General features: G+C 37.8%; 1 protein-coding gene across 7 annotated transcripts in view; it reads left to right on the plus strand.

Moving 5' to 3' along the window:
• Positions 1–17,346, plus strand: part of HEATR5A (HEAT repeat containing 5A) — a 112,347-nt gene continuing 95,001 nt past the window's right edge. For 6 of the 7 annotated variants that reach the window (XM_077772708.1, XM_077772710.1, XM_077772712.1 and 3 more), the window contains exons 1-3: positions 1–88; positions 14,710–14,909; positions 16,143–16,354. In XM_077772708.1, the coding sequence (XP_077628834.1) occupies positions 14,784–14,909; positions 16,143–16,354 (338 nt within the window). In that variant the 5' untranslated portion in view covers positions 1–88; positions 14,710–14,783. Of the gene's footprint in view, positions 89–14,709; positions 14,910–16,142; positions 16,355–17,346 lie in introns of those variants that run through there. The other variant, XM_077772713.1, reaches the window with a different exon arrangement.

Raw genomic sequence — 17,346 nt, forward strand, 5'->3', positions numbered from 1 at the left:
GGCCAGTCCCGGCGCCAGCCTGCTGCGCCGTGGAGCCGGTAACGTGGCAGGACTGGGACGGGCGCTGAGCCGTGGGGGACCCGAGAAGGTGAGCTTTCTGGGATCCTGCGAGTGGATGCCCTGTGGGCGCGAGGGGGCGGTGCCTGGGCTGCCTGACGCTGGCAGGGCCAGCACACCGGGCCTGCACTGTGAATTGAGTGGCTTGGCGGGGTCCCCGGGGTGGTCGCGGCTGCAAAGTGGTGGCGGAAGCCAGGACCCTGGGTGTGCGCATGGGTGGGGGGATCCGGTGTCGTGGCCGAAGGGGCCGGAGCCCTCCAGGGAGGTACCTAAGTGGGGCGCCAGGACGGCCGAATGGCCATTGCGGTCCGTCCTCTCTCTGGGCTCTGGGAAAAGTCTGGTTTTTACCCGTGCACAACAGGTAGGCGTGGACTCTACCNCCCCAAGCCGGGCTTCGGGCGAGGTCCTCCGAGCGCCCGCGCCTCTCTCTCAAGGCGGGTTTCCAGAAGCGCCGTGGAACTATTTCCAGTCCTTCTCGCGAGGAAAGAATGTCTTTGCTGGGGTAACATTGGCTTCGTGTAAGGAGACGTTTCTTTACCGTACTCTTCGGCCAGCTAAACGTCATTTTAAGTGACTACGAAATGTTCAGAAAGTTTATCAAGTGCTTTACGGTACTGACTAATCACGATAAACGTACATCTCTGGCTCTTAAGGTGATTTTCGTAACTGTCAACTCCGATAATAGGAGTCCAGTGATTGGAGTTCTTTCATTAAAGATCATAATTATACCTTATTTTAATGTGCGTTTATTTATGCAGATATTCAGCATCTTTTATGTACAGGCTTGGCACCCTGCAGGGACTCAGCCTGGAGGAGAAGCTGAAAGGGAGGGGCGGGGAATGTGCCCACAAGTACTGTTCAGAACTTTTGGGGAAAATAAACTAGCGAGGTTAAAGTGTAAGGAAAGCAGAAATCTTAGAGCTGAGCACTAGATGGGTGGGGAGAGAAGAATTATCTTGTTCCATTTTCCAAATGTTTTAGAGAAAGTGTGTGTTTGACAAAGTGATTTTAGATGAGCGATCAAGTTGAGACTTGTCATATTTTAATGCCATTGATTTTCTTTTCTTTTTGTTAAAAAGATTTTTAATGTGTTTTCTTTGTTTCAGAGAGAGAGAGAGACAGCATGAGCAGGGGAGGGTCAGAGAGAGAGGGAGACACAGAATCTGAAGCAGGCTCCAGGCTCTCAGCTGTCAGCACAGAGCCTTACACGGGGCTCGAACCCACAAACCGTGGGATCATGACCTGAGCCGAAGTCGGACGGTTAACCGACTGAGCCACCCTGGTGCCCCTCGATTTTCTTTTCTTTAATAAAATGGGGAAGCAGGCATAGAAACAGTGACAGTTGGAAAAAGTACTAAAGGTTGGATTTGTCATAGAATGCAGTTATTTTATATAGATAACTATAAGAACAGACTTCTGCCCTAACACGGTACCTGAATTTAGGTTAAGCTCCTTCACTACTTCTTGTGTGTCTTAGGTCACTTTTCCCTTCCTTTCTCTTTATGTATCATTGCATCTGACTTCAATGACAGAAAATACATCCAAAGTACCTTAACATTTTTAACAATTGTGCAAATAATGAATACATTCTCAAAGGAAAAAGTTAAGTACTTATTTTTTAAGCAATCGATCTGTCTTCCATCCAGCTTTACTTCAGAAAAGGGATTGAGGCCATTTGTAACTTTTATGATCCTTTCTTAATTATCTTAAGAATAGGATAAAGATTAAACTGGATTTGTTTAGGTCTCTTATTATTCTAAAATTCTTTTGTTCTGAATCCTGGAAAACTAGTTTAATGACCTCTGCATTAAAAACAAACAAAACATGCTTTTTAGGAGTATGTATCCTGAATCATGAATGCTTGGGCTTTTTTTTTTTTTTTTTTAAAGATTTTATTTTTAAGTCATCTCTATATGTGTAGCTCAATTTAAATCCCAAGATCAGGACTGACATGCTCCAACCACTGAGCCAGCCAGGGGTCCCCTCCCCTTTTTAAAAAAAATGATAACAAAAGAATTATTTCTAGAAAAGTAGCATAATATAGCCCTTTTAATGACTTATGTTAATGTTACCTGCCTAAGAAATTGGAGCCACATATGTGACAGGGAGGAGGGAAAACTTCTACAGGGTGATAATTCTAAATATTTAAAGCTGAGCATACACTTTTCACTAACTTAGTTAGTTTCAGTAACTTAGTTGTGTTTATTGCCCAGATAATGCTTCTCTGTGGGTAAATCTACAGCAGCGTCTATTTATATTCTTCTTTGTTGTGTTTGTAGGTATCTATATGATGAATATATGCATATTTTTGTGTATGTATGCAAAATATTCCTTGTTTATCCACTACATTTTTTATAGAAGTAAAATTATCAAAAAGTTGAAATTACCCATGAAACACCAGAAAAAATTATTTTAAATATTTTGGGAGATCTGAAATTTAAAAAAAAGAAATAGAAACATACATGTATGAAATCCCTTAATCTTAATTCCAGTGTCCAAAAGGCTCTGGAAAGTTTTTTTCTTAACTCATTTGGCAGCAAAATCTAACATGAACTGATAAGAAGCTATTTATAGTCATTATTTAATCCCACCTTGTGTGAGTATGTTTTATCTTTTGCTGCAGAAATGTCAATGAATTTAATTGATGGAATGCTGCCCCAGACTGTCTTGGGGAGTTAGAGGTAATAGTTGGTGTGTTCACTCTATTACTTGGATGGGGCCATGAGGATAGCAGTCAGAAGAAGAGTGATGATGGAGTTGTTCCAGGGAGCTGTACTTGCAAAGTTAAGAGCTTACTGGGCATTTGGCGGGGTGTAAGAAGCAGTGTCTGCCAATAAAATCCCTCCTGTAGGGCTCCAAGAAGGTCTGAAATGTAGCTAAATTCTAGGCTGGGTGTTCCATAGGCTATGTTGTGAATTAGAAGTGGGAGCCACGAGGAAAAGCCAAGATAGCAGACCATAGTGTGGATTAAGGGTGATTCTGTGAATGCTAACTTTGATGTAAGAGCCACAAACAGTTGGAAGGGGGAAAAGGGGAGACTCTAAGGCAGGTAGGGTCTAATGGCTAAACCCAAAAAGTCCTAGGTGACAGATTGCATGAACAGCACATTCAAGGATAGGGATATTTGGAAAATTGGTCAAAGATTCCTGGCCTCAACTGCACTGGAGGAATAATGACAGCTTGCATACACTTTGCTCTTGTACTTTACAGTAGTCTCCTGTTGCCCTGGTTTTTAAAATGTTAGTACTTTATCAAATAGTATTTTGGTCACTTCCATCACTGTTAGCGGTCTGTTTTGACTTCTTACTGATCTCAATGACTTTGCTTCTTCACTTTTAATATGGTGCTCTATTTCATCCTAGGTAGAACCCAGATAACTAGCATTATTAGTCATGTCTAAATTAAAAAATTAATAAGCTGTGAGGGACCAAGAGACTTCAGTCAGTAAAGTTCATGATCTTTGAAACAATTAATTACTGTATATCCTTTAAACACACACACAACTTTTTTTTCTTGTTACTGGAGTCTCAGTGAGGTACCGCGTAGTGAGATTGTTTACTTTCAGATGAGTGAGGTGGGAGATAAGAGAAGAATAAATTTTGTATCTTAAAATCTACCATCTGGCACTCTTCAGTGTCTAGAATGGAATCTGTCTTCCCAGGGAGAGGTGGAAGAATTGGTTTGTAGAACAAAGAGAAAAAAAAATTGTCAAGAATATCCAAAGACTAAACTAACACTGTTGGCGCTTACTGATTTACCGTCTAGATGAGAAGAGTCCTTTAAAGTTGATGTCTCTAGAAGACCCCACACTTTAACATAAAGCCTTAAAGTACTGAAGACGTAAGAGAAGAAAGAAGTGATAAAAAAGAGCAGCAAAGTTATGATGATGAGATGCTTCAGTGGGTATGGCAGTAACTGTCAGTAATAGCGATTAGAGAGACTTTATGAAGAGGCTACGGGAAGTGGTTGAAGGAACATGGACATTGAAACCAGACAGGCAACCAGACAGGCGTAGCATTATCTTATTCCACTTACGTAACATCTTGACTTTGGACACATTTCTTGTTAACCATCATCTGTAAAGTGAGGATAATAATGTTTAAGTTTCAGTATTATGAAGATTAAAAATTTCTAGTAAGTAAATTGTCAAAATATGTTAGTTCCTTTTCCTGTCATGGTCTTAGAGTTGGTTCCTCCTGGTCAGTCCCCCCCCCCCAACTTCCTTTATCCTTTAGGGTTTTCTCTNAGCCGGAACAGTAGTCATCTGCAGCACTTCAGAAAAACAAAGGAGGAAGGCAGAGTATACCTCATCCCCACTTGTGGCACCCGTTATGCCAGTTTATACATTCCCTGTAACTCCTGTTTCTTTCCTCTGCCATCCTAACTTCTCTATCTCAGCGGATGTGTTGGCTCTTGGAGCTGCGAGTGTCTGCCATTCCTGTTGGGTTGTATGCAGTGGTAAGCAGCATTCTCCCTGTTCCTAGCCAGTTTGCAGGAAACACTCTTGGAATCTTGCTACACCTGATGTATTTTCATTATATGTTAAAATAAGATATTAGTGCTCTGAATGGGCATGTTACAAGTTAGCCTTTTTGTGATATGACCGGAAACATGGATTAAATTTTTTATGAGAATTTATATTCAGAATTAAAAAAAAATAAATTCATGGTGCAGCAAGCCATTTTTAGCTTAGAAGGAAGGAATGTGATGTGAAACTTAATTATGAGTAACAAATTTTTATGTGAACTGATACACTAGGTTAGTTGAAAGTATCTTTTCTTCTCTTCCTTTATTAATAATCCAAGAGTAGCTAAGAGAAGAGTCTGTTTATATTTAGGATGTTTAATGTTGATAATTTGATCCAAAATATTAATCAGAAATGGCCACTTTTGGGGTGCCTGGGTGGCTCAGTCGGTTAAGCGGCTGACTCTCTTAGCTCAGCTCATGATATCCCAGTTCCTGAGATGGAACCCTACATCATGCTCTACTGTGACAGTGAAGAGGCTGCTTGGGATTCTCTCTCTTCCTCTCTGCCCCTACCCAGCTAGTACTATCTGTCTCTCTCTCTCAAAGTAAATAAAAGTTTAAAAAAAGAAGAAATGGCCACTTTTTAGTAGGTGTGACATTGACTTGTTATATAGTCTTCTAATAAAAATCCTATCATAGTATGAACACAAAGGAATATTTAAATTTCTTGGTTTATAGTATTTAATGATTAGTGTTTCAAAGATTGTTTTCTATAGAACACTAGGTTCACAACATTCCCAGCTGGTGCCAAAAAGAAAGAGAAAAGGGTAGTCTGTGGAGAGGTCTGTAATGAAAATATCAAATGCTGTGTATATATGTCCTCTTGGCAGTATATACTACAGTTTACCATATTACATGTATGGCGACCCTCTGTAGGAAAGAAAACTGACAATGTGGCATTTCCCAAAAGTATTTGGTTTTGGACACCCCTGCCCCTGGGACACACAACACTTAGCCTCGTTCTTTTGCGCCACTGTTCTATAGAACACTTTTGGGAAACATTGCTTTACCTATTGGGCCCTCTCTTAACATTAAGCTTCTATACTTGTAGTTTTCATAATTATCATTTTTTTTAAGTAAATTCTGCACCCAACATGGAGCTTAAACCCATGATCAAGATCAAGAGTCACATGATCTTGACTGAGCAGTCTTGAATGGGCTCAGTTGGTTGAGTGTTCAACTTTAGCCCAAGTCATGATCTCATAGTTGTGGGTTTGAGCCCCACATTAGGCTTTGTGCTGACAGTTGAGAGCCTGGAGCCTGCTTCAGATTCTGTGTCTCCCTCTCTCTGCCCTTCCCCTGCTTGCATTCTGTCTCTTTCTCAAAATTGAATAAACCTTAAGAAAAATTAAAAATAAAGTAAAATACTCCATGTTATGATCTAGCCTCAGTATTCTTATCTGTAAATTAATAGTGCTAGTAGATATTTTATGGTTCATTTAAATGAAAAATCCGTTTATTACAGCACCCTAGGCTTTAGAGATTCTGATTCCTTTGTTTTAGGCATGGGTTTTTTTTTTTTTGTTTTTTTTTTAACATTTTATTTCTTAGAGAGAGACAGCGTGAGCAGGGGAGGGTCAGAGAGAGAGGGAGACACAGAATCTGAAGCAGGCTCCAGGCTCTGAGCTTGCTGTCAGCACAGCCCGATGGGGGGCTCAAACCCATGAACGCTGAGATCCTGACTTGAGCCGAAGTAGCCACCCAACTGACTGAGCCACCCAGGCGCCCCTTGCTTTTGTGTTTTAAGTTTATTTATTTTTGAGAAAGAGTGTGAGCAAGAGAGAGACAGGGAGAGAGAGGATCCTAAGCAGGTTCCACACTGTCAGCACAGAGTCTGAAAGTGGGGCTCAAACTTACTAGTCGTGAGATCATGACTTGAGCTGAAATCAAGAGTCAGATGCTTTTCTGACTGAGCCACCCAGGCTCCCAGGTTTGGTATATATTTTAAAGCAGTTAGAGTCATGAACTACTAGTCTACATTATTATAGGTCTGCTATTGTGACCTGTTCAGTTGCCTTTAATTTTAACAGTTTACCTATCTCCTCCTATATCCACCCTTTGCTGTTTTCCCCAACACTCTCTTTTTTAATTGTTTGACCCCTTATCCTTGGAGGAAGTAGGAGATGAAACTGATTTTGTGATTTACTGAAAAATGTAGGGGGAAATTAGGTGGAGGAGTCCAAATGTAAAGTAATGATCTCGCCCCGTCCCCATGCCTGTTCCACACATTTTGTTCTTTACATCTTAGTGTAAAGGAAACTACTGGTTTTCCTTTTTCCCCCTGTGGAAAGGCTTCCTGGCTTTCAGGAAAGAGACTGAGCTTTGTTGTCAAAGAGACCTGGGTTTCTCTTAGTTCTGCTATTTACTGACATCTTAATAGTTTCTTTAGGGGCGCTTGGGTGGCTTAGTCGGTTAAGCGTCCGGCTTTCGCTTAGGTCATGATCTCACGGTTCGTGGGTTCGAGCCCCGCGTCGGGCTCTGTGCTGACTGCCAGCTCAGAGCCTGGAGCCTGTTTCAGTCTGTGACTCCCTCTCTCTCTGACCCTCCCCTGCTCACACTGTCTCTCTCTCTCTCTCTCCTAGAAATAAATAAAAAAACATTAAAAAAAAATAGTTTCTTTATCCATCAAATGGGGACCAATAATACCTTCCTTGCTTTCTTCTTTGGCATAAGACATGGTATAAGTGAAGCACTTAAAAGTTCCTAGCTCGGTGAGTAATAACTATCTTTGTCATTTTGTGATTTGAGAGTCTCTTAGGAAAATGAAAGACAGACAGGAACTACAACAGCAGTCTTATACATGTGTCCTCCTCATTTGTGACATTTCCAAGATGATGCTAACAAATAGTATTGTGAATTTTAAAAGTTAGGAACCTAACAGAAATTTAGTTTATTTATTAGTTTTTAAGAATTTCATTTTATGACCAACTTAAACAATTTCTTCACTCCTGTGTGTACTCTGTTCCCTTGTCTGGCAAGTAAATAAGCTCAGAGTTTGTTTTTTTGATCAGAGTGGTCTTTATTGCCTGTGCTTTATCACCTTAAACGAAATGGTTTCAAGATAAATGCATTTATAACTCTTTAATGTTCAGGCCTTGTGTTATAATAGCAATAAAACATACTTTGTAGCAATGCAAAAGAAATTTTTCATTTTAAAAGTTTTAAAATCTCTAAAAAAATTTGGAGATATGAACATTATCCATAATGCTACTACTCTAATAATTATGGTAAGATTTTTGGATCATGATTTGGAAAAACACCAGAACTGGAGAAGCCAAACATATTTTAAGAACCATAAATATAATGAAAAAAATGCTATACCAAGAGGAAGCAGTATAAGCATAGGAGAATTAATCATGAAAGGTTTCCTGAAGGAAGTGATTTTTTTAAGCTGAATTTTATTTAAAAATAATTTTTTAAATGTTTTATTTATTTCTGAGAGAGCCAGCTTGAGCAGGGGAAGGTCAGAGAGGGAGGGAGACACAGAATCTGAAACAGGCTCCAGGCTCTGAGCTAGCTGTCAGCACAGAGCCCAACATGGGGCTCGAACCCACAAACTGTGAGATCATGACCTGAGCTGAAGTTGGACGCCCATCCGACTGAGCCACCCAGGTGCCCCTTCAGCTGAATTTTAAAATAAAGAATTTATTTAGAGAGAAAGAAGCAGGGTATTTCAGATTCAAAGATGGGATAAATATAAGATTTACAAATCATGAAGATAAAACTGTATTAAAGAACTCTAAAATTATAAATGATTTGCTTCAGTATCCATTTTAGCTTTAAACCAGTTAAGTGCAGTGGTTCAGTGTGTCAGGAAACCAACTTTAGTTCCTGGAGATTTTTAAAGTAGGGTAAGGAAAAGACCTCATTTTTTCTTTACCAGGGGCAGCCTCCCTCTGGCAACATTGTAAGCATGCTCTGTAACTTGTGAGTTGCTATTTTGTAACCTATCATTTTGCAAAGCCAGAATCACAGGTCAAAAAGAAGTTTAATTTAGGTCCAGATAGAATGATCCATCTTCTTTTTAGAGTAATGCTAATTACTGTTTTGTTCTTTGTTCGTTTGGAAAGGTTTAGATTTTAAGATTTATGTGTGTTTCCCAAAGTGTGCGAGATTCTGGAGAGGGGTTTTTTGACTTACATTATGCTTTTTGAACAAAACTGAGAAACTAAAGACGAGAGGCTGCATTGAAGCTGTTGTGGTATCTTTTGGAGATGTGAAAGTTGAAGGAAGTACAGTAATTGAAATTAAAGTATGATATATTTCAAAACTTAAGGCACCTGATACATTCTGGAATTAGTTTCATTTACTGCAGTAATGGCTTGTTCATTTTGTAAATTGGTCTTTTTGTCCTCTGGGAAAAAACTAGCAAACCAACAGCCTACCTTATTTTGATTGTTGTTGTCTTTGATTATTTGTGATCTTTCCTCTTTTCCCTCTTCAAAATGATATAATAAATCATTTTAAGAAACAAAAGGACCAAAAAGATTAGGAAGATTCTTTTTCCCTGTAAATTTTGACCATAATTTTAAATATGTTTCCATCCCCACCAAAACACATCTTTAGAGAGAGAATATCATGTTAACGCTACATGTTTTGTGTTATTCTTAAAATTGTTGAAGGTGCTTAAACTTCTTTGCCTATGTAAATTTGATATTAACTCATTTTCAGATGAAAATTATTCCTTCATGATAAGACGATTGACTTCTCTTGGAAGTGGCTTTGGAATAAGTTACTCTAGCAAACCATGGGCTTGGAAATTTGGCCCCTGCTGGTTCCTCTTTCTGTCAGCAGTCAACAATACTTATACATATGTATTACTCCAGAGCAGTAAAGTCACTGGCTTAAGAACACTAGACAGATTATAGACGTTAGCCTTTCCTACACTAAATCAAATCTTTGAAGACTAAATATGTTACATAAACTGAATCATATGAATTTGCTGATATTCAGCCATTTTTTGACCTATAAAAATGTCAGTTCATGTAGTTCAACTTACTAATAGCTTAGTTCTTAAACTTTTACATTAAAAGTATTCTTCCCAGGGGCTCCTGGGTGGCTTAGTCGGTTAAGCGTCCGACTTTCGCTTGGGTCATGATCTCGCGGTTCGTGGGTTCGAGCCCCGCGTCGGGCTCTGTGCTGACTGCCAGCTCGGAGCCTGGAGCCTGTTTCAGCCTGTGTCTCCCTCTCTCTCTGACCCTCCCCTGCTCACGCTGTCTCTCTCTCTCTTAGAAATAAATAAAAATATTTAAAAAAAAAAAAAATAAAAGTATTCTTCCCAGCAGAAGGGAATGACTTTTTTAAAAGAAACCTGGAAAGTTTTGTTATGCTTAGAATTTCTCTGAAGGCTCATGTTTTATCTTGAAACACCCTATTAATGTTGCCTTCTAGTGCATACTGAATGCATATCTATTTTAGTATAAAATAATGTTTCCAGTTAATATCAGAGAGGAAATGGTTAAGCAAAATTTGATCCTCCAATACAATTATGTTGGCACCGTGCTGGGGTCATCCCACTTTGAGAGCCACAGTGCCTTAGAATGGTAGGACTGTGTCTTAGGGCCTTGGGTCTAGTACACAGTGCTTGCTTTACTCAGTATAGACTTGAGGGATGAAAATTATGACTGAGTCACTAGGAGTATCTGGCATACATAAAATACAAACAGTTATCACAAAGGAAGTAAGCACTGTCTCAGAGAAATGTATGGTCTAAAAAGCATTAAGGGCATTTATAAGCTTAGTTCAACTATTGGTTTTATATATAATTATTTGACTGTAAAGTAATACTCTTGTGTACCTTTTTAAAATATAGGATAAATGGCCCTAACAGGTACATGTTAATGTTTCTCCATGGGACAGCTTACTTAGGTCTGGAAATTACTTTGTGCTGTGTTTTGATTAATACTTCAGATTATGTTGTATTCATTGAGATTATAGTACACACTAATCTTATTAAATACCCTGAGAAATCTTTTGGGTACCTTTGTTTAATTCCTAGATTCTTAAACTTATTAAAATAAGGAGTTTGGTGCTTGGTTTTTAGGAAACAGTATGATGATCTGTTCCATGCTACCCACAAATTGTCTACAAGTGTTCTAAGCTTTTTAAAAATGGCTGATTTCAAGGCATTTGAGGGGCTTGATTGGATGCATAAGTGGCAGCATAGTATATAGTGGTGAAAGCATGTGTATATAGAGTCCGATTGCTCACATGTACGTCCAGGTTCAATGTGACCTTAGGAATGCTGTGTAGTTTCTCTGTGCCTCAGTTTCCTCATCTAAAAATAGCTAGCTGCCTCATGAAGAGTTTTGTGAATTATTCAAGAAAATGTAAAGCACTTATAGTAAGTCACCAATAAATGTTAGCTTCTGTCAAAAATAATGGCTGGCATTACAGTGGGAGCCACAGTTTTACGAATTTTTTTTTAAGTAGCATAATTGTAGTTTGAAAAATATATTGTAACATATGTTCACTTTTAAGAAACTAATCACTCTGTGATTGCAACAGAAACATAAAAATGGAAAGTAGAAAATTGGAAAATTAGAAAATTGGAAAAATGGAAAATTAGAAAAATAAGCAGACTCCAGATATATATAGTTCTAGGGGGTGGTTATATTAAAACACATAGTAGATTGACTGCGTTTGTATTCGTCTTCCTAAAGTGAAGCTGCAGGTAATAATAGGAACATCTGTTGTTTGCAAAAAGCATTTGCTTATCCCATTGATAGTGCATACGTGGAGATCACAGGTGAATTTTAGACTTTCATCTTTAGATATGGGATCACTAGGATGAATTATCTACTTTTAGGAATAATTTCTATGACGAATGTATTGAGGACATTTGAGATAACTCTGTGCCCTGCTTATGGTCTCAGGCTTTTTACTGAATTATTTATTATTGCATTGTGTTAGCTATTTTGCTTCTTGATAGATCATTTTACACCACAATATTGCTGCTGCCTAAGGGAAAAAAAGTCTCTTCAGCAGTCCTAATGACCTCTAAAAAGGGTAATTTGATTCTTAAGATAGGATTTTGACTTGCCGTGGTGGTTACAAGAAATTTTCTCTGTGATATTGAGGTAATTTTTTTTCCTCATGCAATCATAGATACTGAGCACAAACTTGCCTTTCCTCTTCTATGTACTTAAAAGTTTTCTTCCAGAAATTGTTTCTCTAGTATTTATTAACTGTATCCTTAATTGTGTGTATTTTGGTCAGGTGGCTTCGATAATTTAAGGAAGGTTTAAAAATTCTTTTTACTAAGTTTATTTATTTTTGAGAGAGAGTACAGAGGAGGGGCAGATAGAGAGGGAGACAGAGGATCCAAAGCAGGCTCCATGCTGTCAGCACAGAGCCCAATGCGGGGCTTGAACCCACGAACCACGATGACATCATGACCTGAGCCGAAGTCAGACACTTAACTAAGCCACCCAGGTGCCCCAAGGAGAGTTTTTTAAACAAGTCTTTAAAAATTCATGTCTCTGTAAAAGTGAATTTGTTGGCATAATTGCTTATATTGTTCTTGTTCCTTAAAATTACATTTCCAACAATAATCTAATACTTTTTTTTTTTTTTTTTTGGGAGGACTGTCTGTACAGACTATGGGTGGTATCCAGCAGACAGGCAGGACTCATTGGTAGGGGACAACCCAGATGGCTAAAGCAGCACACTGGCTTACTGGGTGCGGGTTGGTAAAAACTGCCTTTTGGACTTGGGGCAACATCATAGTCAGAATCTAGAATATTAGCCCAAGCCAGAGGGACACAGCAAGATAAAGAGTAGGAGTTAACAACATACCTGAAGAAGTCGGCAAGTAATGTAAGTGAATAAGGCAAGCCATGTGGCAGCTGTGGTCTGCTGGAGAGTCCCTCTCTTAGATTGAGCCATTTGTTGCTGTATGGGGATATAGACTCAGGTTTTTGTGTAGAATCTTATGTTTAAATGTTAGTAAGTCATTTTTTCCACTGATATGTCGCAGGCTAAATTTGGCCAACAGGATACCAGTTTGTGACTACTGTCTTTTTAAGGAGGCTGTTTTCAGGTTTATAATAATTATGATGATCTGAAACTGTAGATAATTTTATATCAGTAAGCTCTCTGGGAGTAAAAAAATGAAGGAAAGAAAAGCCTTTCCCAGGTCTCCCATCTGATTTTCTAATAAATCTTTACTTTTCTCTAATGCCTCTTTGGTTTCTCTATAAAAGACTGAGATTTGTTTTGGGGGATATGAGCTGTGTATTAAAATATCTTAGCTTAATTATCTGTAGCATTCTATCTGTATTTCCATGCAATTCTAATTACCTGTTTCTGTTTAGCTGGGAGTTTTATAATACATCAAATTTATTTTTGATACATTATTGAACAGGCACCTTCCCTATTTAGTGTTCTTGATAATAATTGTCTCTCCTATAAGTAGTAGTGATGATTTTTTTAAATGTATGTTTATTTTTGAGAGAGAGAGCGAGAGAGAGCGAGCGAATGTGTGTGAGCAGGGGAGGAACAGAGAGAGAGGGAGACAGTATCCAAAGCAGGCTCTGCCCTGGTAACAGAGAGCCTATCATGGGGCTCAAACTCATGAAATGTAAGATCATGACTTAAGTTGAAGTCAGACGCTAAACTGATTGAGCCACCCAGGCACCCTGATGATTATTTTTTTCAAATCAGCTTGTGTGTTTTTTTCTTAAACTTTTCCATTTAAAAAAAATTTAAAATAAACTCTGCCCTCAAAGTATGACTCGAACTCAGGATCCCAAGATTAAGAGTCTTATGCTCTACCACTTAGCCTGCCAGGTGTCCTGCTTGTGTGTTTCTTCATTTCTTAAATAATTTTTACAACTTTTTATTGTGATTTTTTAAAAAACATACAGAAAAAATGAAGAATAATGAAATGACCATTCACATACCCACCATCTACATAAAGCTGTTAACATTTTTACAGTATTTTATGGCTAATTGATTTACTTATTCAAAAATGAGTTGCAGGGGCACCTGAATGGTTCAGTCAGTTGAGCGTCACAGACTTCAGCTCTGATCATTGTCTCTCAGTCTTGTGGGTTCGAGCCCTGCATCCGGCTCTGTGCTGATAGCTCAGAGCCTGGAGCCTGCTTCAGATTCCGTGTCTCCTCCTTTCTCTGCCCTCCCCTGCTCTCTGTCTCTCAAAAATAAGTAAGCAGTTTTAAAAATCTTTTAAAAAATGAGTTGCAAACACACTGCTTTACTGCTATAAATTTGAGCTAAAAATTAAAAAAAATCTGTAATCACAATGTCATCTTACAAGTGTATGTGTATGTGTGTGCATTTACCTGTTATTCATGTTCTGAAAAGTGTATGCCCAGAACATTTTCATGAATTAAGAACAAACAAACAGACAAAATCTTCTCTGTCTTTTTTAATTTGCTACAGCAGAAGTGAAGGCTACTTTGGATGTGGGTCAGAACAGATAGGATCTTTATTGCTGCAGTCCCTGGGCAACATCCATCCATCCATCCAGCATCCATCCATACCTTCAAAAATAGGACTTTACTTTCACAAGGCTCACAGAAATAAGGAGACTATTCCAATAGAGATGAGACTTTTGCCTAAAACTCCTAGCCTCAAGCTACACAGAGTCTTTATTAGGCTAGGGGAACAGATGCTAATAGGAATAAGTCCTTTTATGTCATAAGTCTCCAGTTAATGACAGAATATGTGCCCAGGGAGATGTATTATAGAATTTTAGTAGGAGGTCTGATCGTTTGGTCATTTGTTGGTATGTACCCACGACCCATTTTATTTTAATAAAAGGGTATTTATCCTACAAAGAAAATGGAAAACTAATACTTGAGTAGCATAACCTAAAAATTTACATAACTTTAATGAAGTTTCTCTTCTGTTTAGCAAGTTTTTGTATCTAAATGTCTATAACGCCTGAATGTCTGTTTTGTCTGCTCTCTAAAGGAGGAATCAAAGGTGGATTTTGTGTCATTATTAAGAGTTTAGTATTAGTATTCCCCAGTTTCACCCTAGAGCTGTAAAAAAGAATATCTCCACATTAATTATGCTTTGTGCTTTCTGTGGAAGATTCAGTATTATGATTGTCTTTCTTTTTACTCTCCTTTTAAAATATGTTCTTTTCCTCTATTATAGATTTTTTTTCTTAGGTATATCGACTGAAGTTTAATGAGAAGAATTGTGACCAGCTGGGAGAATTTCTGCAAGGAATGGAATTAGCTCATAGCTTATTGCTGAATGAAGAAGCATATAATCAACTAGGTGAAGTTCAGAAGGCAGAGTTTATTTTTGATTGGTTGAGATATTTGGAGAAGCTCTTGCTGGCAACCAGCAGGGTGGGTAAAAATGCAAAAACTGTTTTTTGGTGGGTTTTCTTTTAAGTGCTAGATAATGTTTAGTTCGCTTGGTTTTCTTTTCTAGTTCTGTCCAGAATAATCTAAATTAGCTTTCAAATTAAGAGTTTGTAATGAAATCTTACAAGAGGTTTGTTCTTTCAAAAAGCAGGAAGAAATCAGCCAATATTTTTTATATTATAACTTAAAAATATGTATAGAAATATAAAGTACTAACTATGAACCACATTTTTTAGATTTCATTTTCATTATCTTCTTCACGTTCATATGCATGAAGCTCTTGTGTAAGATATTGCTAAATATTAAAATGGGAGTTTTAAAAACTTGTGAGCTCTTTAAGGAGAATGTGAATTGAAAAGTCTCTTAGTAAACATATTCTCTATTAAGCTTAAGAAATAAGTACCAAAAAAAAAGAAACACTCATGTTTTTCACCTATATTCAGCATTTGTTAACATTTTGCCATATTGGAGTGACTAATTCACTGAGCCATGTGAGGTGGTTTTGCACCTTAGTACTTCTGCATACTTCTCCTACTAAAAATGAGGATGTTTCACAATACCATATGCAATGCAAAAACAGTGCAAAGACACCACTTGTGGAAACATTTGGAATTTTAGGCAGAAATCCATATACTAAGGAAGCTTAGACCTTAGTTAGAACCTGAATACCATTACTACTCTAATGATACTCTGTACTCCGTTTTCAGAGAGCAGACAAGTAAAATGGAGTAACGTTACTGGCATTTAGATGCATAAGCTTGCAAAAAGAAAATTGCACTAAACTTTAAAAACATCTGAGTAAAAAAGATAATCGTTCATGACAAGGTCAACTCTGGTAATATCTGGTGATACATTGCTGCTATACATATACATATATCAGAGGCTTAATAACAAAGAACCTCTAGTTAGAATACACCTTTGCTCTACATTTCGCTAGAGAAAGATCTAGAAGAAGTAGAGCCCTTGTTTTTCTTCACAGAGACTCCAGTGTATTTTAGCCCGGAAATTATGTTTTAGAGGTATCCTCAGGGCAACAAATTACCTGTTCATGTGGTGTGATGACTACACCACCAACTGATCTGTAATTTTTAGTCAAAATAATTTTGCATTCTTTTGGAGTTTTTAATTCTTAAATATATGAAAGAAAAATCGTATTAGAGGATTACATGTAATTATGTTGACTTTGAATTGTCTTTTTGTGACCTTCTTTTCTAGAGCGATGTGAAGGAGAAACAGAAGACTCTGGTAGAACAGCTCCTGTCTTTGTTGAACAGCTCTCCAGGACCTCCTACCCGTAAACTCCTGGCCAAAAATCTAGGCATTCTTTATAGTATTGGAGACACATTCTCTGTTTATGAGACAATCGATAAATGTAATGATCTTATTCGTAGCAAAGATGATTCTCCAAGTTATCTTCCCACTAAACTGTAAGTTAAATATTAAAACTGAACATAAAACAAAGTAGTGCTTCCTTGTATCATTTCTCTAAAGAACCCAAACTGAATACAAATTATTTCACTCATTTTTTAAAATCTAAGTTTTAAAAACATTTGACATTTTTCCATTGACTATTCTAAAAAATATTTTAGGCATATTTAAAGTCTTGATTTGGGAGTCAAAACTCTCTCTAAAAATTTAGCAGTTGAAGACTCATAAATATAGAACATGAACTTGTGGTTACCAGAAAAAGGGGCTAGGTGGGGGACAGGTGGAATACGTGAAGGGGATTAAGAGGTACAGACTTGCAGTTATAAAAATAAATAAGTCACAGAGATGAAAAGCGCATCATAGGGAACAGAGTAATATTGTAATATTTTTGTATGGTGACGGATGGTGACTGCACTTACTGTATTGAGCATTTTGTAATATTTATAATTCTCAAATCACTATGTTGTACACCTGAAGCTAATATATGTCAATTATAAAAAAAGTTTCAAAAATACATACACAAAATTTTATCAGTTGAGTGTTTAAGAAAAAGAGATTTTAAATTCTCCACATCTTGGGTGTTCTTTAAATTTATTAGTTCTTGGGGCACCTGGGTGCCTCAGTCGGTTAAGTGTCCGACTTCAGCTCAGGTCATAATCTCACGGTTCGTGGGTTTGAGCCCCGCATCAGGCTCTGTGCTGGCAGCTAGCTCAACGCCTGGAGCCTGTTTTGGTTTCTGTGTCTCCCTCTCTCTCTGACCCTCCGCTGTTCATACTGTCTCAATTTCTCTCTCAAAAATAAATAAAACTTAAAAAAAATTTATTAGTTCTTATTGGTAAAAATTAATAGTAAATGCCATATTGAAAAATACTCTTCTGAGCTCCTGAAAAAACAGCTTAGCTTCTTTCTCTGTAGGATTCAGTTCCTTTTTTCATCTGTTATTTTAGAGAAGACAATTTGCCATGTATGGTTCCACAGTAGTTATTTTGCA

Source organism: Crocuta crocuta, unplaced genomic scaffold, assembly GCF_008692635.1.
Source record: "Crocuta crocuta isolate KB4526 unplaced genomic scaffold, BGI_CrCroc_1.0 scaffold116, whole genome shotgun sequence".
Taxonomy (NCBI): domain Eukaryota; kingdom Metazoa; phylum Chordata; class Mammalia; order Carnivora; family Hyaenidae; genus Crocuta; species Crocuta crocuta.